This window comes from Pempheris klunzingeri, chromosome 4 (genome assembly GCF_042242105.1).
Source record: "Pempheris klunzingeri isolate RE-2024b chromosome 4, fPemKlu1.hap1, whole genome shotgun sequence".
Taxonomy (NCBI): Eukaryota; Metazoa; Chordata; class Actinopteri; order Acropomatiformes; family Pempheridae; genus Pempheris; species Pempheris klunzingeri.
In genome coordinates, this window is record NC_092015.1 from 1,818,983 (window position 1) to 1,835,452 (window position 16,470).

The following is a 16,470-nucleotide window of genomic DNA, read 5'->3' on the forward strand; positions in this document are numbered from 1 at the left end:
CCCAGCTGTGTGAGTACTCGTGTGTGTGTGTGTGTGTGTGTGTGCACCTTATCCAGGTGAGTGACTGTTCATTAAAGTGTGATTTTAATGGAGGAGCGTTCTGCTGCTGCTCAGCCACGCGGGCCGAATGAACTTTGTCTGCATGGTTTACTAGAGCAGCTCGCTAACGTGTCCTCCCTCTTTCCCCTCTCTCTCTCTCTCTCTCTCTCTCTCTCTCTCGGCGCCTTTCTGCTTCACATTTCAATTTCACACGAGCTTCAGATGAAAGCCCGTCGCTCTCTCCCTCTGCAGGTGTAGGTGTTTGGACCTACGCGACTGGAAGAAAACTGCACACTTTGAAGGAGCTGGAGAGAATAAGCTGAGTGTGACTTCCATCCTGTGATGAAATGGCGGCTAACTCAACAGATTAGGTGGAGTTTAGCTGGTGGGAGTACTTTTACTCTATACGTGCTCTTCTGTGCAAACTCCGAAAAATATTGAAATAAAGCGAAATAGTTGTTACGATTCGTCCCTTTAACACATGAAACTAACAGAAATGTCTGATTTTTCACTATTTGAGGCTCGATCTCTTGAATGCACCATCTTGTTGCCCCTTTCGATGGTTTTCTAACTGAAGAACTGGAGCCTCCCACTGCTCACCTTGATCAACCAACTCCTAATAATCAATTTTCTTTTGCAGTTTTTCCCAGAAATTCAGTAAAAGCTGCTTTATGATTCATTGTGCGTCGCAAAAGACATCTACAAAGTGAATGTGTCTCGCCTGCTGCCTCATGGGAGTAAATGGAAGGTGAAATCCTGAGATCTGAGCGCACCATCACAGGTTAATTGAGATATTTGTCATTTCCAGTCTTGCAGCACATCGCCGTCCTCCCCTCCCCCCCGTCGCCCTTTACTTGTCTGACAGCAGCTACTCACCAATGACAGGAGCTGCTCCTCGACGGAAAGTGGAGTTTGGCTCCAGGCACCAGCAACAAATCAAAAAAAAAAAAAAGGGGGAGGGTGGTGGAGTATTGGTTTGGGCTTAGAGATCGGTGGGCTGTGGGTTTGAGTGACAGTTTGTTGTGTGTTATTGGGAGATGGCGTCATCGTCATGGGTGGGATTCAAGTCCACTACGGTCGTCCCTCGAAGACAAGCTCCGCCCATCCCCTCTGTTGATGACGACGGTTGGGAGTTTTTATTAGCGCCTCCACCTGGAAGACAAGAGGACGGAGACGGAATATTAGGAGCGGATGAGGAAGAGGAGTCAAGCTTTTCTTCTCCTCGTCCGCGTCCACTCGTAGTTACCTTGCCCCGCAGAGGAGGAGGATGGAGGCAGAGCGAGGATGTTGGCTCCCCCTCCTCCTCCTCCTCCTCCCCCGTTGGTCTGGGAGCAGACGTTGGCGTGACGCGCTGCAGCTTTCTGTTTGTAGTGGTTACTGTGCAGCTTGTACTTCATCAGGAGGATGAAGATGAAGACGAGGACAGAAGCCACGATGATTCCCCCGATAATGATGATCATGGTACCTCCCAGGAACTGGACAAGTAGATCAAAAACATGCAGACAGTCAGTGCCTACGATGTATAAGTGCTTATATTCATTGGGTCTGACTTCCCCTTTAATTTAGATAATACACAATAACATCAAAAAATGTTTGTTATCAAAGTTTAATATGAGTGGTGGGTAGTAAAAGTGTTGGAACTGGTCCAGTAGATCACCTCAGCCAGCAGACACCAAACGGGCTGCAATGGCTGCAACGTGATCCTTTGGGACAACTGCACCTGATCACAGTAGGTCCACTAAAAGAGCTTGTTTGATCCACTGACAGGCTCAGAGTGTTATTCTAAGTGTGTGACAGCATCATGGAAAGGATCCCTACAGAGAGAGACCTGGAAGATCCTTTTGGTTTAACCACAAACAGCACACACACCAGACTACATTCACTAAAACAGGGATTTTAGCTCCACAGAATACAGTAGTAGTGGTCTATTTCTGACTCAATTGGTCAATCAATGTCAGTGTTTGTTCCACAAATATTGTGTTGGATCTGAACCAACCATTAAAAACACCAAATCACACAATCAAACAAGCAGCCAACTGAGGCAGCAGCTGACCTGCAACTCCTGTGTTCTGCAAAGGTAAAATTACTGCTTTTGTCAATGGAGTCTGGTGGAGTGATGTAGCTCAGATTGTGTGTGACAGCATCATGGAAAGGATCCCTACAGAGAGAGATCTGGAAGATCCTTTTGGTTTAACCACAAACAGCACACACACCAGACTACATTCACTAAAACAGGGATTTTACCTCACAAAAAATTAATAGTTGTTGTTCTACTGCTGCTTAAATCAGCTAGTTTTTTGGTGTTAATATATGTGAGACTAATATTGTGTTGGATCAGAACTAACATCCAACCCCCGTCTTTACATATTATTTTTTATCTATTCGTCTGTGCTGACTCGGGGGAAAATGGAAGCTTAGTCTTTGTTTTTTTACACAGTCTTGTTGTTTGACTGATTGTTGCTGTTTGTTCTGTTTTATCTCTTGGGATCCTCGTAATCAAATATGGAACGTATGTAAGCTTAGACTCCTCTCCCCTGTGAACTAACCATGCAACTGTATCCTTGCTCTAAATTCCAATAAAAGATGATCACAAGGAATAAATAAAGAGATTAAAAGAGCTGTGTGGTATCTAAATGAAACACAAAGAAACTGTGTTGAATTGTTACTCAAAAGTCTTTTTCCACATATGCAAAACTGTTTTCTTCCCTTTCCTTCACAACCACACTGAAATACACCAGTTTTTACCTTTGCATACTTAGCTTATTATTAAAAGACTCTTTAAGCTTCCCTACAATTACTGGAATTAGTTATTTAAACACTGGCTTCATTTTCCCAATAATTAGAGACAGATTACTTCTTTCAAGGAGTCAAGGAATTCTGCATTTATCCAAATTCCTGCTGTTTAACTTTGCCCTTAAACACACCGACCTGGTCCCGGATGGAGTGACAGCGTCCGTACTCTGTTTCCGTGCTGAAGGACACGCAGCCCACCAGCTTGGTGCCCGTCAGCGCGGTGATGCCGTCGTCGTAGACGGCCAAAACACACAGCTCGTAGTCCCGCGATGACGCCAGGTCGCTCAGCAGGAAGTACTTGTGGTTGGCCGGGATCATCCTGAACGACAGGGAGACATTTTATTTTAATTCTGACCCGACTGGAAGTTTAGAACAACTCAGACAGAACAAATAATTAGTTTCTTCCAGATTTTCAGATGCTTTTCTTTTAGTCTTGAGTCTTTTTTGGTGTTAATATCAGCTCGAGGTGCATTAAGAGACTGGATGTGAGAGACCAACTCCATGTGACCATGAGATGTGGCTGGACCTTGTAGCTCAGATGAGTTTGTTTGCACACATCTGAGGTGTTTTGTAGAACACAGGGAGAAGTTTTCAGACATCTTGGTGCCTTTTTGGACGTCAAGTCATCAATCATTCATCATTTAACCCCCAACTCTGATTTGAACAGGCGCACTGAACACAGCACAGGTTAGACTGACTATTGGATGATTTGTCTCATCATTTTGTGGTTCTCTGGACAAACACTGGAATAAGATCCCTGCTGACACCAGACAGAGTGACTGCTGAGGCCTTCAGGACCAAACTTTAAACTCATTTCTGCACCTTGACTGTTAATTACTGCTCATTCTGTGGTTAGTTCATGTGCCTCAGTCTCAACTTCTGTTTTGGTTTCTCTTCCCACAAACCCCCAAACTCTTTCTTTCCTTTCCTTCAGCATCTGTCTGTCCGTCCTGGGGGAGGGATCCCTCCTCTGGTGCTCTTATTTTTTATTTTTTTAGGGGTGTTTTTCCTGCTCTGGATCCAACGTGTGAGGACAGTCTGTGATTTGTGGTTTTGGATCATACAGGCTAGATAAACTTGGACTTGACAGACAGTGACAGATCTGAACCACTTGTCTACACAGGAGTAAAAGTCTGTTTAATTTCAGCCGGGTGGGGGGGGGGGCCTAACCGGTAACAAGGTGTGCCGTTGTGTAAGGAACCAGACGGAACGAAGGAAATGAATTCTGACACAAAACCACCATTTTCTGCTGCTGCAAGACGCCCAAACATTTCCTACCACATGCATACCAACTTTTAGAATACTAAATTATGGAGAAACTTATTTTACAAAACCATTTGTCATGTTATTGTGGTGCTGGATGGGTCTGTTGTTATCTAAACTGTCAGGAAACACCTCCAGCTTCCGCTGTTACTTGTTGTTGTAGGGAATTGAATCTCCCGGCGTGCAATCTCACAGCATTGCTCTCACAATTCAGCTATGCTGTCGGTTAAACCTACAGTCCTGGCAACCGCAAACACAATTAGGGTTTGTTTTCCCCCCCCCCCAACGTGTCTTGTATATAAATTCCATTTACAAGTCTTTTGGGAGTCCCAGTTTTTCAAGTCTGTGACTGGAAGCACTAAAGAAATGATGCCGTGTCTCAAGGAGTTTATCTGGATACACAGTTTAACAGATATAAACACGTGTCAAGTGATTCACAAGTGTTCAGTCCAACACAAGTCCGAGTCTCAAAGTCTGCAGTCCTGGTAAATTATGATTAGAATAATTTCCACGACACCAAGACATCCATCGTCTGCCGTTATAGTTGAGTTACTGCACTTTTCAGGGCAGTAAGCAGCTTTTCTGTAACTTTCCAAGTATCAGCGGTGTGTCATCACAACAGTGACAGAAACATTTAAACCAGAGAACACTTTTTTTACTGGACGCTACTTTTACAGACCCTCTACATCAGTCTTGTGTCCCTTTATGTGTCCGAATCTCTCTAACGAGACACATTTCAGACGGTCGTCCTGGTTATTTCATAAAACTTTCACCGTCTGACAGTCAGACAGTTGAGTTTCTTCACATTAGAGAAGACCGAGTACTGACGTGAGCTTTGTTCATCATGGCAGGAAGAGAGAAAAGACACAAGGAAACCCAACAGCTGCTCCAGGATCCAGTCCTGCAGCAGTAATAAACCATCACTGACTGTTGGACACGTGTCCTCTGTTTACTCCATCAACAATAACTTAATCAATAAGTTGATTTTTCTGATCAAATGCCCGTTGAGATGAGTGTACAACCAAGAACAATAATAAAAAAAGCAAACTAATATGAAAATAAAGACAAAAACAGCACCCATCCCTCTCCGACACATTAACACACACTAAAATTAGGGACATTTAGTGACTCTCTAACCAAGGGGTGTCAAACATAAGGCCCGCGGGCCAAAACCGGCCTGCCAGAGGGTCCAGTGCGGCCCGTGGGACGACTTTGCAAAGTGTAAAAATGACAGAGAAGACAAGTTTCAGGTCGTTCATAATGTTTTGTAAAAAGAGAGTGCTGTGATTTTACTGGTTCGGCCCGCTGGAGATCAAACTGGGCCCCCGAACTAAAATGAGTTTGACACCCCTGCTCTAATCCCACTAATCTGGGCTGGTTGACAACAACATCCAGACATGAGAGGAGCAGGCGTCAGTGAGAGGGCAGCGAGGACGCTTCCTCTGTACTGACAGCATCCCGTTAGCAGCCGTCAGCTAGCCAGCTAGCACGATGCTCATGTTAAGACTGCTGACGCTCTGACAGATCATCCAACAACAGGAGCGGCTCTGTTAGTCCAGAGAGTCCCACATGAGGAGCAGAACAGTGACAGGAGCCTTCACGGTGCATAGACTAGTGGGGGGACGTGCGATTGGAGAAACCGTTCATTTTGCATGCACACTGTGGCGTTAATGATCTTTACACAGTGTTTTTTATTACCGCTTCAGTCCATCTGCCTCATCTGTTATCCAGTGGAGTTATATTTGATTTTGTTGGGATGCCACTCAAGATTAATTTCTATCTGCTACTAGAATCTTTGCTTTTCTTTTCTCATTCTCAAATATTAACCTTTAAACCAAACGTGGTGAAGCAAAGCCAAGAACCTGTGCCTCATCTTTCCTCCTGCTTGCATTGATATCGCGGCTTCGCTGGGTGTAATGACTTGCGTCGCAGTCGTGGTGCCGGAGAAGAGAGAGAGAAAACAGGAATTCTGTTCTGTTTTTCAACAATACACAAGATTGAAGTTGAAGTAGAAAATTGAAGTGGCGAGAATATACAGACAGACGAAAGACAGACGGGAGAGGAGAGGGATGTAGCACTTTCAATTTTCAACTTGAAAATCAAAGGGTACAAGGTAGAGTGAGATTAAAGACAGAGGGGAGGCGAAGATGATGGCGGAGAAAAGAGGAAAGAAGAATATAGGGAAAGAGAAAATAGACAAAGAAGACACTGAGGGGGAATGATGAGAGAGACGAGATAAAGGGAGACCAGAGAGAGAGAAGGTGAAAGTAAAGACAATAAAGAAATGTCACAATGGAAGATGCAGATAAACAAGGGGAAGGTGAGACACAACACAAGGAGGAATGACAGAAACATCAGAGACGTGAGATTAAATACGCAGGGAAGAGAGTATGTGACAGTGACGGCAGAGAGCAGATACAGACGAGGGGTCGAAATATAACATTTTGGGCTTTTATTTTGAAAAATGTTAACATCCAAAATGAAGTATTACTGGAGAGTTTAGCTTTGCTGTCGTGGAAAAGGAAAACGACCTCTCTCTTTCTGGACAAATCCAGCTCCAACATGCTGCTCTGTCACATTAACTGAATGCTCCAACATTTAGAATCTAACAGTGGCATATATGATAATATATAATATATATATAAAAGTCACAGGGACCAAACCACTACTTTTACCAGGTTAACCTTAAGCCGACTGCTTTCGTATTCATGCTACAGCTGAGTGATGCGCTGTCCAAACATACTTGAGCTTTGAAATTCTTGTTCTGCAAGAAGAGTAAATGGATTATTAAACTCTTCTGACATCATTGTTTCACACACGGATCTGAACGTCCTTGTTCAGGACAAAACCGTGTGATGTTACACCTCTAACAGATGTAAAATAATGATCTGTGCATCATTTAAAGTTTCTTTCAGAGACATCAGAGATGTACAGTCACTGAGATTTAATTGTCCTTATTGTCAACAAGCTCCATAAAAAGACCAAAACCAAAACCAAACCTCCTAACAAGAATTATGTGTGTCAGAGCCTGATTTCTCTTCTCCTCATACGCCACAGAGCTCCACTGTTGTCCCACACTAGTAAAAAACACAACATGCTCCTTTACTCCCAGAGGTGGACGGACAAGATGTGGCTCCCTGCAGGAATTCACTTAAGAGGCACTTTCTCTTCCTCCACTGTCAGAGTGGGAAATGATCACGCAGCGTCCGCTCGCCACGACAGGACGTCAGGTTTTACCTCTTAAACTGCTGCTGGGTGGCAGAAAACTGTTAAAGAATTTAGATGAAATGAGAATCCTTACACTAATTTGAGTGCAGACAGTGATGGAGGAAAGAAGAGAGAGAGAGAGAGAGAGAGAGAGAGAGAGAGAGAGAGAGAGAGAGAGAGAGAGAGAGAGAGAGAGAGAGAGAGAGAGAGCGGCGGCTTGTAAGAAGAAGAAGAAGTGAGAAGAACAAAGACAGAGAGAAGGAGATTTTATCGATGGAATGATAATTGAGTGGAGAACCATGGGAGCTGTGAAATAGGCCACCCTCTGAAACGCCAAGATTACTGCCAGCGCTGGGCCGACTCAGACACACACACACACACACACACTCTGTGTTCGGTGTGCAGGAACATTAGTTCTTCCTTCATCATAGTGTGCTCTGTAGTGATATGTTGTCCAGTGTTCTCCTCACTCTCAAGTATTTGTCGCTCAGCAGGTTTACAACGGTTTGACGTTCTGTTTCAGTGAGGAGGTCTCGTCATAAGGGGATCTAAACTGATCTAAAGAGAGAGGGCGGCGTTCTCTTATCGCTCGGTGGCACATCTGGGGACACATGTTGTTAGAATGTCTTTTTCATGTAACATGCTGCAGGACGATGGTCAGTTCATGTAAAGGTCAAGTCCATCATCTTCACATACCTGAAACCAGATATTGCTTGTAGAATCACATATATATATATATATCATATATATGTGATTCTCCGTGAGAATCCGAGCTCGTAAACCTACATAAACTTCTTGAAAGAATCTTGGAATCCTCTCTTCATTACTACAAACCACAGAAAAGCATCACGACACATATTCATATTGTAGAGACATTAAAATTTTGCATATTAAAGGACCTTAAAAGGATCAAATCCACAGAGTAAGATCATCAACTCTTCTGAGCACCTGCTTCGGCCTCATTTAACTCCTAGTTCTGCTTTTCTTTTTTATAGTTTGGTTTAGTCTCAGTGTTTTCCAGCAGCAGCAGCAGCAGCAGCAGCAGCAGCAGCACTGAACAGCAGAGAGACAGACTGGTTGGTGAAGAAAGGGGAACATCTGGCCAACTACAGGACTGTATGATTATGTGGGCACCAGGACTTCCTTTAATGGGCTGTAACCTTGGGCATCAGTTGTGAGGTCATCTAACATGGATGTGATCACCGGGGTGAAGCTCACCTCGGCTCAAAGAGAGTGAATATTGGACATGGACGCCGGCGCTGCAGTCCCAGTGACTGATCGCGCTGCTCCGTGTCTGCTGGATGTGTGAATAGACGAGCGTTTGCTTCTGTTGCCAAGTCAACTTTAAACATTCAGAATCAATTATGCTTTCCTGTGTCGGCCGTGTTCGATTCGCTGTGGCAGGACTGCGCTTGACTACAGATGTGCTGACTGAGAGTGTGTGTGTGTGTGTGTGTTCCTGCAGATGCACATGTCCTTTGTCTGTGTATTTGTGCATCTGTGGGTCTGTCTGTCCTCTGTGTGTGTGTGTGTGTGTGTGTGTCCTATATATTATTCAGGTGGTTCAGGGCAGTGCCTATTTATCAGCACTGGAGCAGAGGTGACGAGACAAGGAATGGAATTATAAAGCCTAGCCTGACCTGTTGGGCATTTGAGTGTGTGTGTGTGTGTGTGTTTGTGTGTGTGCATTTAAGTGTGGGTTTCAGGGGGAAACACAGTGAAAGGGAAAGAGAAAAAGATAGATAGTGTTTCTAAAGAAAAGTGCCTCAGAGTGAAGATGTGTGTGTGGCTATACGAGCATATGTGTGTGTGTGTGTGTGTGTGTGTGTGTGTGTGTGTGTGTGTGTGTGTGTGTGTACTAGAGAGACACAGCCACTCTATTATAGAGGTCTGGTCTATAAGTGCTGCAGCGTTCTCAGTCAGACTAATGGTTGAATGGACGCCTAAGGCTCTCTCTCTCTCTCTCTCTCTCTCTCTCTCACACACACACTCACACTCACCCCCCCCCCCCCCACAAACCCACACTCACACACACCCACAGATACATGCACCCACACACACACACACAGATACACACACACCCATACACACACACACACTCACACACACAGATACACAGATACACACCCACACCCACACACCCACCCACACCCACACACACACACACACACACACACACACACACACACACACACACACACACACCCAGAGTGACTGTACAGCTGATATTGTTGCCTGTGGCCTGGTTGTTGCTTACGGTAAGTCATGTTTCAGCCTGCGGCTTCGATACAGAACTACGGAGCGAACACAACAACACTGTGGACGTCGGCCGTGTGATTCCCTGTGAGGCTCAAAGGGCCGAGGGAGGCCACGTCTGCACAAGACAAGTTAAAGACAAAAAGAGAGGAATCAGGAAGTGTTGTATGCTTTACTTGGCAGAAGCTAGCAGAGACAGGCAGGACAGATTCAACCCTCCATCAGGTGACTTCAAATAACATAATCCCATTTCAAACTGATGAAGGAACTATGTGTAGCTGAGGTTAAAATGTAATCATAATTACAGCAGCACAAAGTAGGAAAGAGAGAGACAAACAGAAAGAAATATCCATAAAGGAGCACTTTACTATAATATTAGTCTGAACTTGTGCGCCGGAAGCCGTAACATCTCCTCTGGTCCATCTAAACTCTCCTGCACGTCCTGATTATTTCGGCTGTTTGTTAGCAGAATATCTCACAAATGACTTCACAGATTTGCTGTGAACGATCACACTGTGGAGCTATTTATGAAACACTTTGAGCATTTGTGCTCATGCAGTTATTCCCGGGCCGTGCATAGCGGCTGGACTCCTCGGTTAAACAAGCAGCGTTCCATTTAGCTCTTCTTCACTCACGCACGTTTCTCATTTTCAGTTTTCTGCAAAGCGCTTCACCGCTGCATTAAGACTTCCAGGACGAGCATATGCAGACCGCCATCTGCGCGGTATTCATTTATTAAAGGGTCACAACACAGATTTTACATGTCAAAGTCTATTTACTAATTGTCAGGGTTATCTCAGCTGCAGCTTGTGGACTGAACGTGCAGAAATACTGAGTTATCTAGAGGTGTTAAGGTTTAAACATGTGGACATCTACCACACAGGCACGGTCTAAGTAAACAGACAATCAAGCTGCATTATGGGAAATGTAGGATCCATTGCTTTTGGACTAAAAATCAGGATATCTCGGCCTCTTTTTTCTCAAATCTCTCGCAAGTCCCTGGACTTAATAGGAGGGTTATGAAGGTTAGTTTTCAGTCACCGACCTTCACTGTGCTGCACAACATTTTACTCAAATATGCATCAAATTTAGAGGATATATAGAGGAAAAAAAGTGATTCAGTACCTTTGCCTGTTGGGATTATCTGTAGAATAAGACTACTATATATACTTTCCTGCAGCACATTACTATACATATCCATAAATGTACATTTTCATCCTCTGAAAAAGGATAATAAGGCCCGCAAACCATTTACAGGACATCAGCTCAATTATGGGTAAACAAAAACCTCATGTCCTTGTGTAAATCCAGCTTCTTAGTGTATAAGCAGGCTGAGTCATGATGCACTGAAATGAAATGAATAGCTGCAGTTAGATGGTACAGTGAGTGAAGGTTATTATTTATAACAAAGCTTTATATTCTATATTATCCTTGCCGAAGGCAAAGAACAAGTTAGGATCCTGTGCAATGAAACTCAGTAAAGATCCAAGATAATTACAGTTTAAATGTGTCAGTGTGCATCATTTAAGGTTTTGAATAATGCAGTGCTCATAATGATCCTAAATACAGGACTCAGAGGGATGTGGTCTGCTCATGACAGCTGTGTGAATAATGCAGTGGCCACAACCGTAAGAAATAGAGCCACTCAGGATTTCATACAAGGCACGACACTAAATTCAAACCATCACTCAGGCTACATTTCATTTCAACCACTCCATGTTCACATTCTCTATGCATGAAATAGCCATAAGCTGCCATTTATTTTAGGCTACATTATTAAAAGACTCACCTGAGAGAACTGTAGCTCATCCTGCCTGTGGAAGCAGCAGCATATATCTTTTACTTTCTCTGGAGTAAAGGCTGCAGGTTTCGTTCCTGTATTAGCTGCACTGCACATCTGTTCAATTGTTGAAGGATTTTCAAGGGAATGTAAACTTACTTACTGCTGAGTGTGACGGCCTAAACATGAAAAAGCACCGGATGGACCATCTCACTTTGATCAAGATCAGCAGCAACAGAGGTGAAACCAGTTTCAGACACACTGTGCGACTTAAAAAGCACCAAAATAAAGGTGTTATTTCAGTGAACTTTGTAAAGCACTGTGAGACAACTCTGTTGTGATATTGGGCTATACAAGATAAATTAAAAAAAAAAAACTGAAACTGAACTTTACGTGGCATCTGCAAAGCTGCAGAGATGCAGAGATGCAGAGTAGAGGCTGACATTTCTTTGGGGTTCCCGTTCGCTCAGCTGAACTCAAACAAACGCCGACACTGGTGTGACAGAACGAAAGCAGTGACAACAAAATAAACAACAAGCTCGAGAAACTTATAGCGTTTTTCTCCTCAGGCAGAGAGAGCAGCAGGATCACATTACGTCAGATGGTTTTTACAGTTTGTTCACTATTGAGGTTCATGACCAACTAATTATTATTAGTATTAATAGTGAATCGTGAAATAAGATCCTGGCTAATGTTAGGTAACGTTACTGTTACTGTCATTTTATTTCATATTTTCTGATGCCGTTGGAGCACTGTGGCACTCACACTCCACCCAGGTACAACAAAATCCTTCCTCCACTGAACCGCAACAGGAAAAACTATTGTTTATCTTAAACTTAATGCCAGTTGTTCTGCTGTCTGCCCCTCCGAAGAGAAATGGGACAGAAGGACGGAGCTGCATTGTGTTTTTTTTTACTCTGTCGTGGGATTGGCAACATGTGACTCTCACATCGTCTCTGAAAAGACACAAACAATGTCCAGTACTTTCCCACGTGTCACTCCAACACAGAGGCATGATGGGAGCAATGCAAAGAGCAGCTCTTTGAATAAAGGTGTACCAACACAAAACCCTACAGGGGGTGAGAGTGGGCCAACCAGCCGGGGGTGTAATTGACAGCGGCGTGTCAGAGCTATACAATTAGTCCTGAACCTGAGGGAGGCGCCTGGCAGGCTGTCAGCTACCTGAAGACACTGAGCCGAGGGAAGCGGAAAGAAAAGCTCACCGAGAATCCAACAAACCCACATCACAAAAAATATCCGGCCTTGTGTGGTCATTAGACGTGAGTTTAGTGGCTCAACTCAACTCTTCTCACTCATTTATTATGACATGAATCAACATCTGAACTACAACATCGACAGAGAGTTTCAACTGCTGAAAAGGTGACTTAGACATAAAATATACATGGATAATTCCCTTCACACCCCAGACACAAGGTCAGGGGGAGAGATTCTCTGCATATCCTCAGTTTCATCACCTCTCATCCTCTGAATATCAATAAGGAAAGAAAGAGAGCAGAGGAGAGGAAAAACAGAGACATTGAGAGTATATGGAGTGGAGGAGAAGAGGGGGAGGAAAATGAGTGGAGACAAGAAGGATGAGAAGAAGCATCCTTGTGTAGATGAAGAGGAGGACAGAAAGAGAAAACACACACACCTGTCCAGGCATGTTTAATAGCACTGCTTATTCACAGCTCAGTACACTAAAATGTGTGTGTGAAGGAAGGAAAGTGATAACTAATGTCTGCAACACTAAGAAGAGAAGAAACACTCTCACTGCTCTGTTTGAGTGAAGACTGATGTTCAGACTCATGATTTAACCTTCATGAGTTCACTTCTGGAAATAAGTTGCACAAAAACTAATGTTTGGCCTTTTTAGCAGATAAACAACGTGTGTAGAAAGAAGTCTATTCCACATTTCTGCAACGAATAAGTCAATAATCAGTCCACCATGTGTGCAGCAGGGGGTGTTTGGGGCATCTAAAGGTACAGTCTGTGTATCTAATGGTGAGGATGCAGATCGCTCCTCTCCTCGTCCATCCCTTTACAAAGCGTGTCGGAGAACCTCTGATGGCCGACAAGGACTCACGCTCATTAATAAATATGATCCTGTAATTTGGGTTCAAAATAGTATTGATCTTCTTTCTTCTTTTTCATCCTCCAACCGGTGCAAACACCACCATCACATTCACGCTGCTAGAAATGTGCTCTGGTTGACCACCATGGAAGAGGATCCACTTTATCAACCTAACTACAAAGTTTTGGTGGTTTAATTAACTTTCTGGTTGGTGCAGTTTTTATTTGCTGAGTTTTTGCTGAAGAAGTTCTACATCGCTCATAATAATCCAATAAAATGGAGGAGCATTAATCTGTGACTGTCATGCTCATTGTAAAGAAGTCAACAACAGAGCTTTTTCCCACAAACAACATTGTTACTGGGTAATCCACAGATGTTACTGTCATCAGTTTTCCCTCCAACTACTTTCTACTAAATAAAAAGTGTCTGTAAAAACTTTTTTCAGCCATTAAAAACCCTCTAACTTAAATCTTTAATGCACGGCTATAAAAAAGGGTTCGGGTTAATGCTTTCACCTGAAGGGCAGCACAAAACAACACACACGTTTTCAGTGTCCTCTATAGGATGGGTGGGACCAGCCACAAGCAAATAACCTCTGCACAATGATGCATGTGATGAAAGTTAATGTGCAAAACGGTTGCTTAGATTTAGGCACCAAAACTATTTGGTTTGGGTTAAAAAAGAAAGTATTTTCTGTGTTTACATGAGCCACAATTGATCTAATCACTACGTTTAACCACAAAATGACAAACTGACCTGTAAACAAAAGGCCTCTAATTAATGGTGGACATGCGTCTTCACAACGTCCTGATATTTCTCTCTCTTTTTTTGGCGTCTACCAAGTCAATTTGTTCACTTCAAACTCAGCTGAATGAAAAAGTAGGCCACCTTTCTTCAGATTCTATTTTAGCCACATTTCTAAAAGTTTAAATAGGACTTGAGATTTGCATAGAAACAGAGGCAGAGGGAGAGATCTGCAGTCAGACACTGCAGAGAAAAAAGTGAGTCAGACAAAGACGGAGAGAGAGTTAAAAAGAGAGACAGCTGGCGGAGAAGAGAGTGGGCATCATTAGTGGGAAAAGGTCAGCGCGGCCTCAGCTTGGGTTTACTGTAGGAACTTATTGCACACATGCAGGCGTGTGGGCGTCTGGAGGAAGCACGGAGAGCTTCACGGCAGGCCTGCTGCTGTGTTTGGGAACGGGTCGGTGAACGGGTGACCGAGGAAGGAGGGAGAGGTCAAGAGATAATGCTGACAGACACAGAGAGAGACTGCTCCACGGTGTGTGGTTGTGTGAATGGTAGAGAAAAGTCCAGATGTGAGACGACAAAGCGAGATGCTAATTGTGCCTCTCATTATTATCAAGGCTCAGTTGGTAGAAACTGTCGAGAGAACGTGATGTTTGCTCTGATTAGTTTATTATTCAGTTACTTTCATCGGCACACTCTCAGGCGTCAGTGTGACAAACTAGTTCTGAAAACCTGGTAAAAATAAAATAAAATAAAATAAAAAGCCTACAGTTTAAACAACATGTGCCTCCACAGCTTATTACCTATTTATTTATTCAAATGTATGAAATGCATATACGCACACTGTGGTCATTTGTAACCCCCAGTGCTATGTGGACACATACATTAACAAGATAATAATTTATTTAGTCATAGCTATGTCTGGAGGCGGCATGCAAAGAAGGTTCCAGGTTCGAATCCTGGTTTGAACCTGGAATCTTTCTGTGTGGAGTTTGACATGCAAGCTGGGTTAATTGGTGACTCTAAATTTCCCGTAGGTGTGAGAGTGAGTGTTTGTCTGTCTCTGTATGTGGCCCTGTGATTGGCTGGCCACCCTGAACCCTGCCTCTCGCCCGAAGTCAGCTGGGACTGACTCCAGCTCCCCCTGCGACCCTGACGGATAAGCGGTCTAGATAATAGATGGATGGATGGATGGATAGTGTGGTATCTGATATGGTATGTGTCTCTGATATGTGATGTGTGTGGGGCCTCTCTGTGAATGTTTAGGTCAGAGCCAGAGAGGAGGTATGGTATGTGTTAACCTACAGGGTCATGGTGTTGTAGAGTGACTTCTAATGAGTGACCATTTCTTTGTATTTGGATGTTACTGATGAAAACCATATGATGAAATAAGCTTTCTTTGTTATTGATGGGAAATATATGATGAGACAACCTTTCTTGAGGTATAAAGAGGTGGTCAGAAGACCACTCGAGAGAAATGCAGATTGGCTTTACATCTCTCCAGGCAACCATGGCGCCTGTTAGACAACTGATCTTTTTGTAATAAATTTATTCTATGAAACAAGTCGTTTTCCTTTCATCATCTAAACATCATCGGCACCGGAGTCAGGAGTTCAGCAAAAGTCAGCTGGACTTGTTGAAGGTACTTGAAGATGTTTCGCCTCCCATCCAAGAGCTGAAGAGCTGAAGAAGCCTCCTGGATGGGAGGAGAAACGTCTTCAGGTGCCTTCAACAAGTCCAGTTGACTTCTGCTGAACTCCTGAAACATTATATGTCACATAATCATTATTCTTAAACTCCAGCTCTGGGGAATCTGGTCATTGCTTGTAGAGGGAGACGTCATGAACTAAAGTGTGTGTCGAGCTGTTTGGGTCTGAGATATTTCACCGGACAGAGCGACTCTGTCGTTCTTAGAGGAAGTGAAGGTCGTTCCCGGTAGTGTTCGATGACAGGATGAGGGTGATGGGAGCTCTGACCTCCTGCTGTCTGCAGCAGCTGAGCTCTGACTCTGAGCAGGACAGAAAACCTTTTGATTGGATCTCAGCCTAAAAGCCTGGCTGTCATCTTCTGCGCTGGGCGTTTTCTAACTGGAGACCCCGATGGGACACGGTGACATTTGGCTGATGGAGGGAGGGCAGAGAGAGGAGAGGAAAGACGAGCGGCGGGTGGGGTGAGGCGTACACAGAGGTGTTATAACGGAGTGAGGGAAGAGAAAGGGAAGGAAGATGACATTACAGTGACTCTCTAAAGGTCTGTGCACTGAAAAATGGGAGGAGGAGGCGGGATGATGAGAAAAAAGAGGAGTGTAGTA

At 43.9% G+C, this 16,470-nt stretch overlaps 1 protein-coding gene across 1 annotated transcript in view; it reads right to left on the reverse strand.

Annotated features, from left to right (window-relative positions):
- Positions 1-1,066: 1,066 nt before the first annotated feature.
- The window catches only part of LOC139199929 (leucine-rich repeat and fibronectin type III domain-containing protein 1-like protein), a 42,184-nt gene continuing 26,780 nt past the window's right edge, over positions 1,067-16,470 (reverse strand). The window contains exons 7-9 of the mRNA XM_070829132.1: positions 2,968-3,151; positions 1,286-1,514; positions 1,067-1,191 (exon numbers count right to left, since the gene is read on the reverse strand). Of these exons, the coding sequence (XP_070685233.1) occupies positions 1,067-1,191; positions 1,286-1,514; positions 2,968-3,151 (538 nt within the window). The remainder of the gene's footprint in view (positions 1,192-1,285; positions 1,515-2,967; positions 3,152-16,470) is intronic.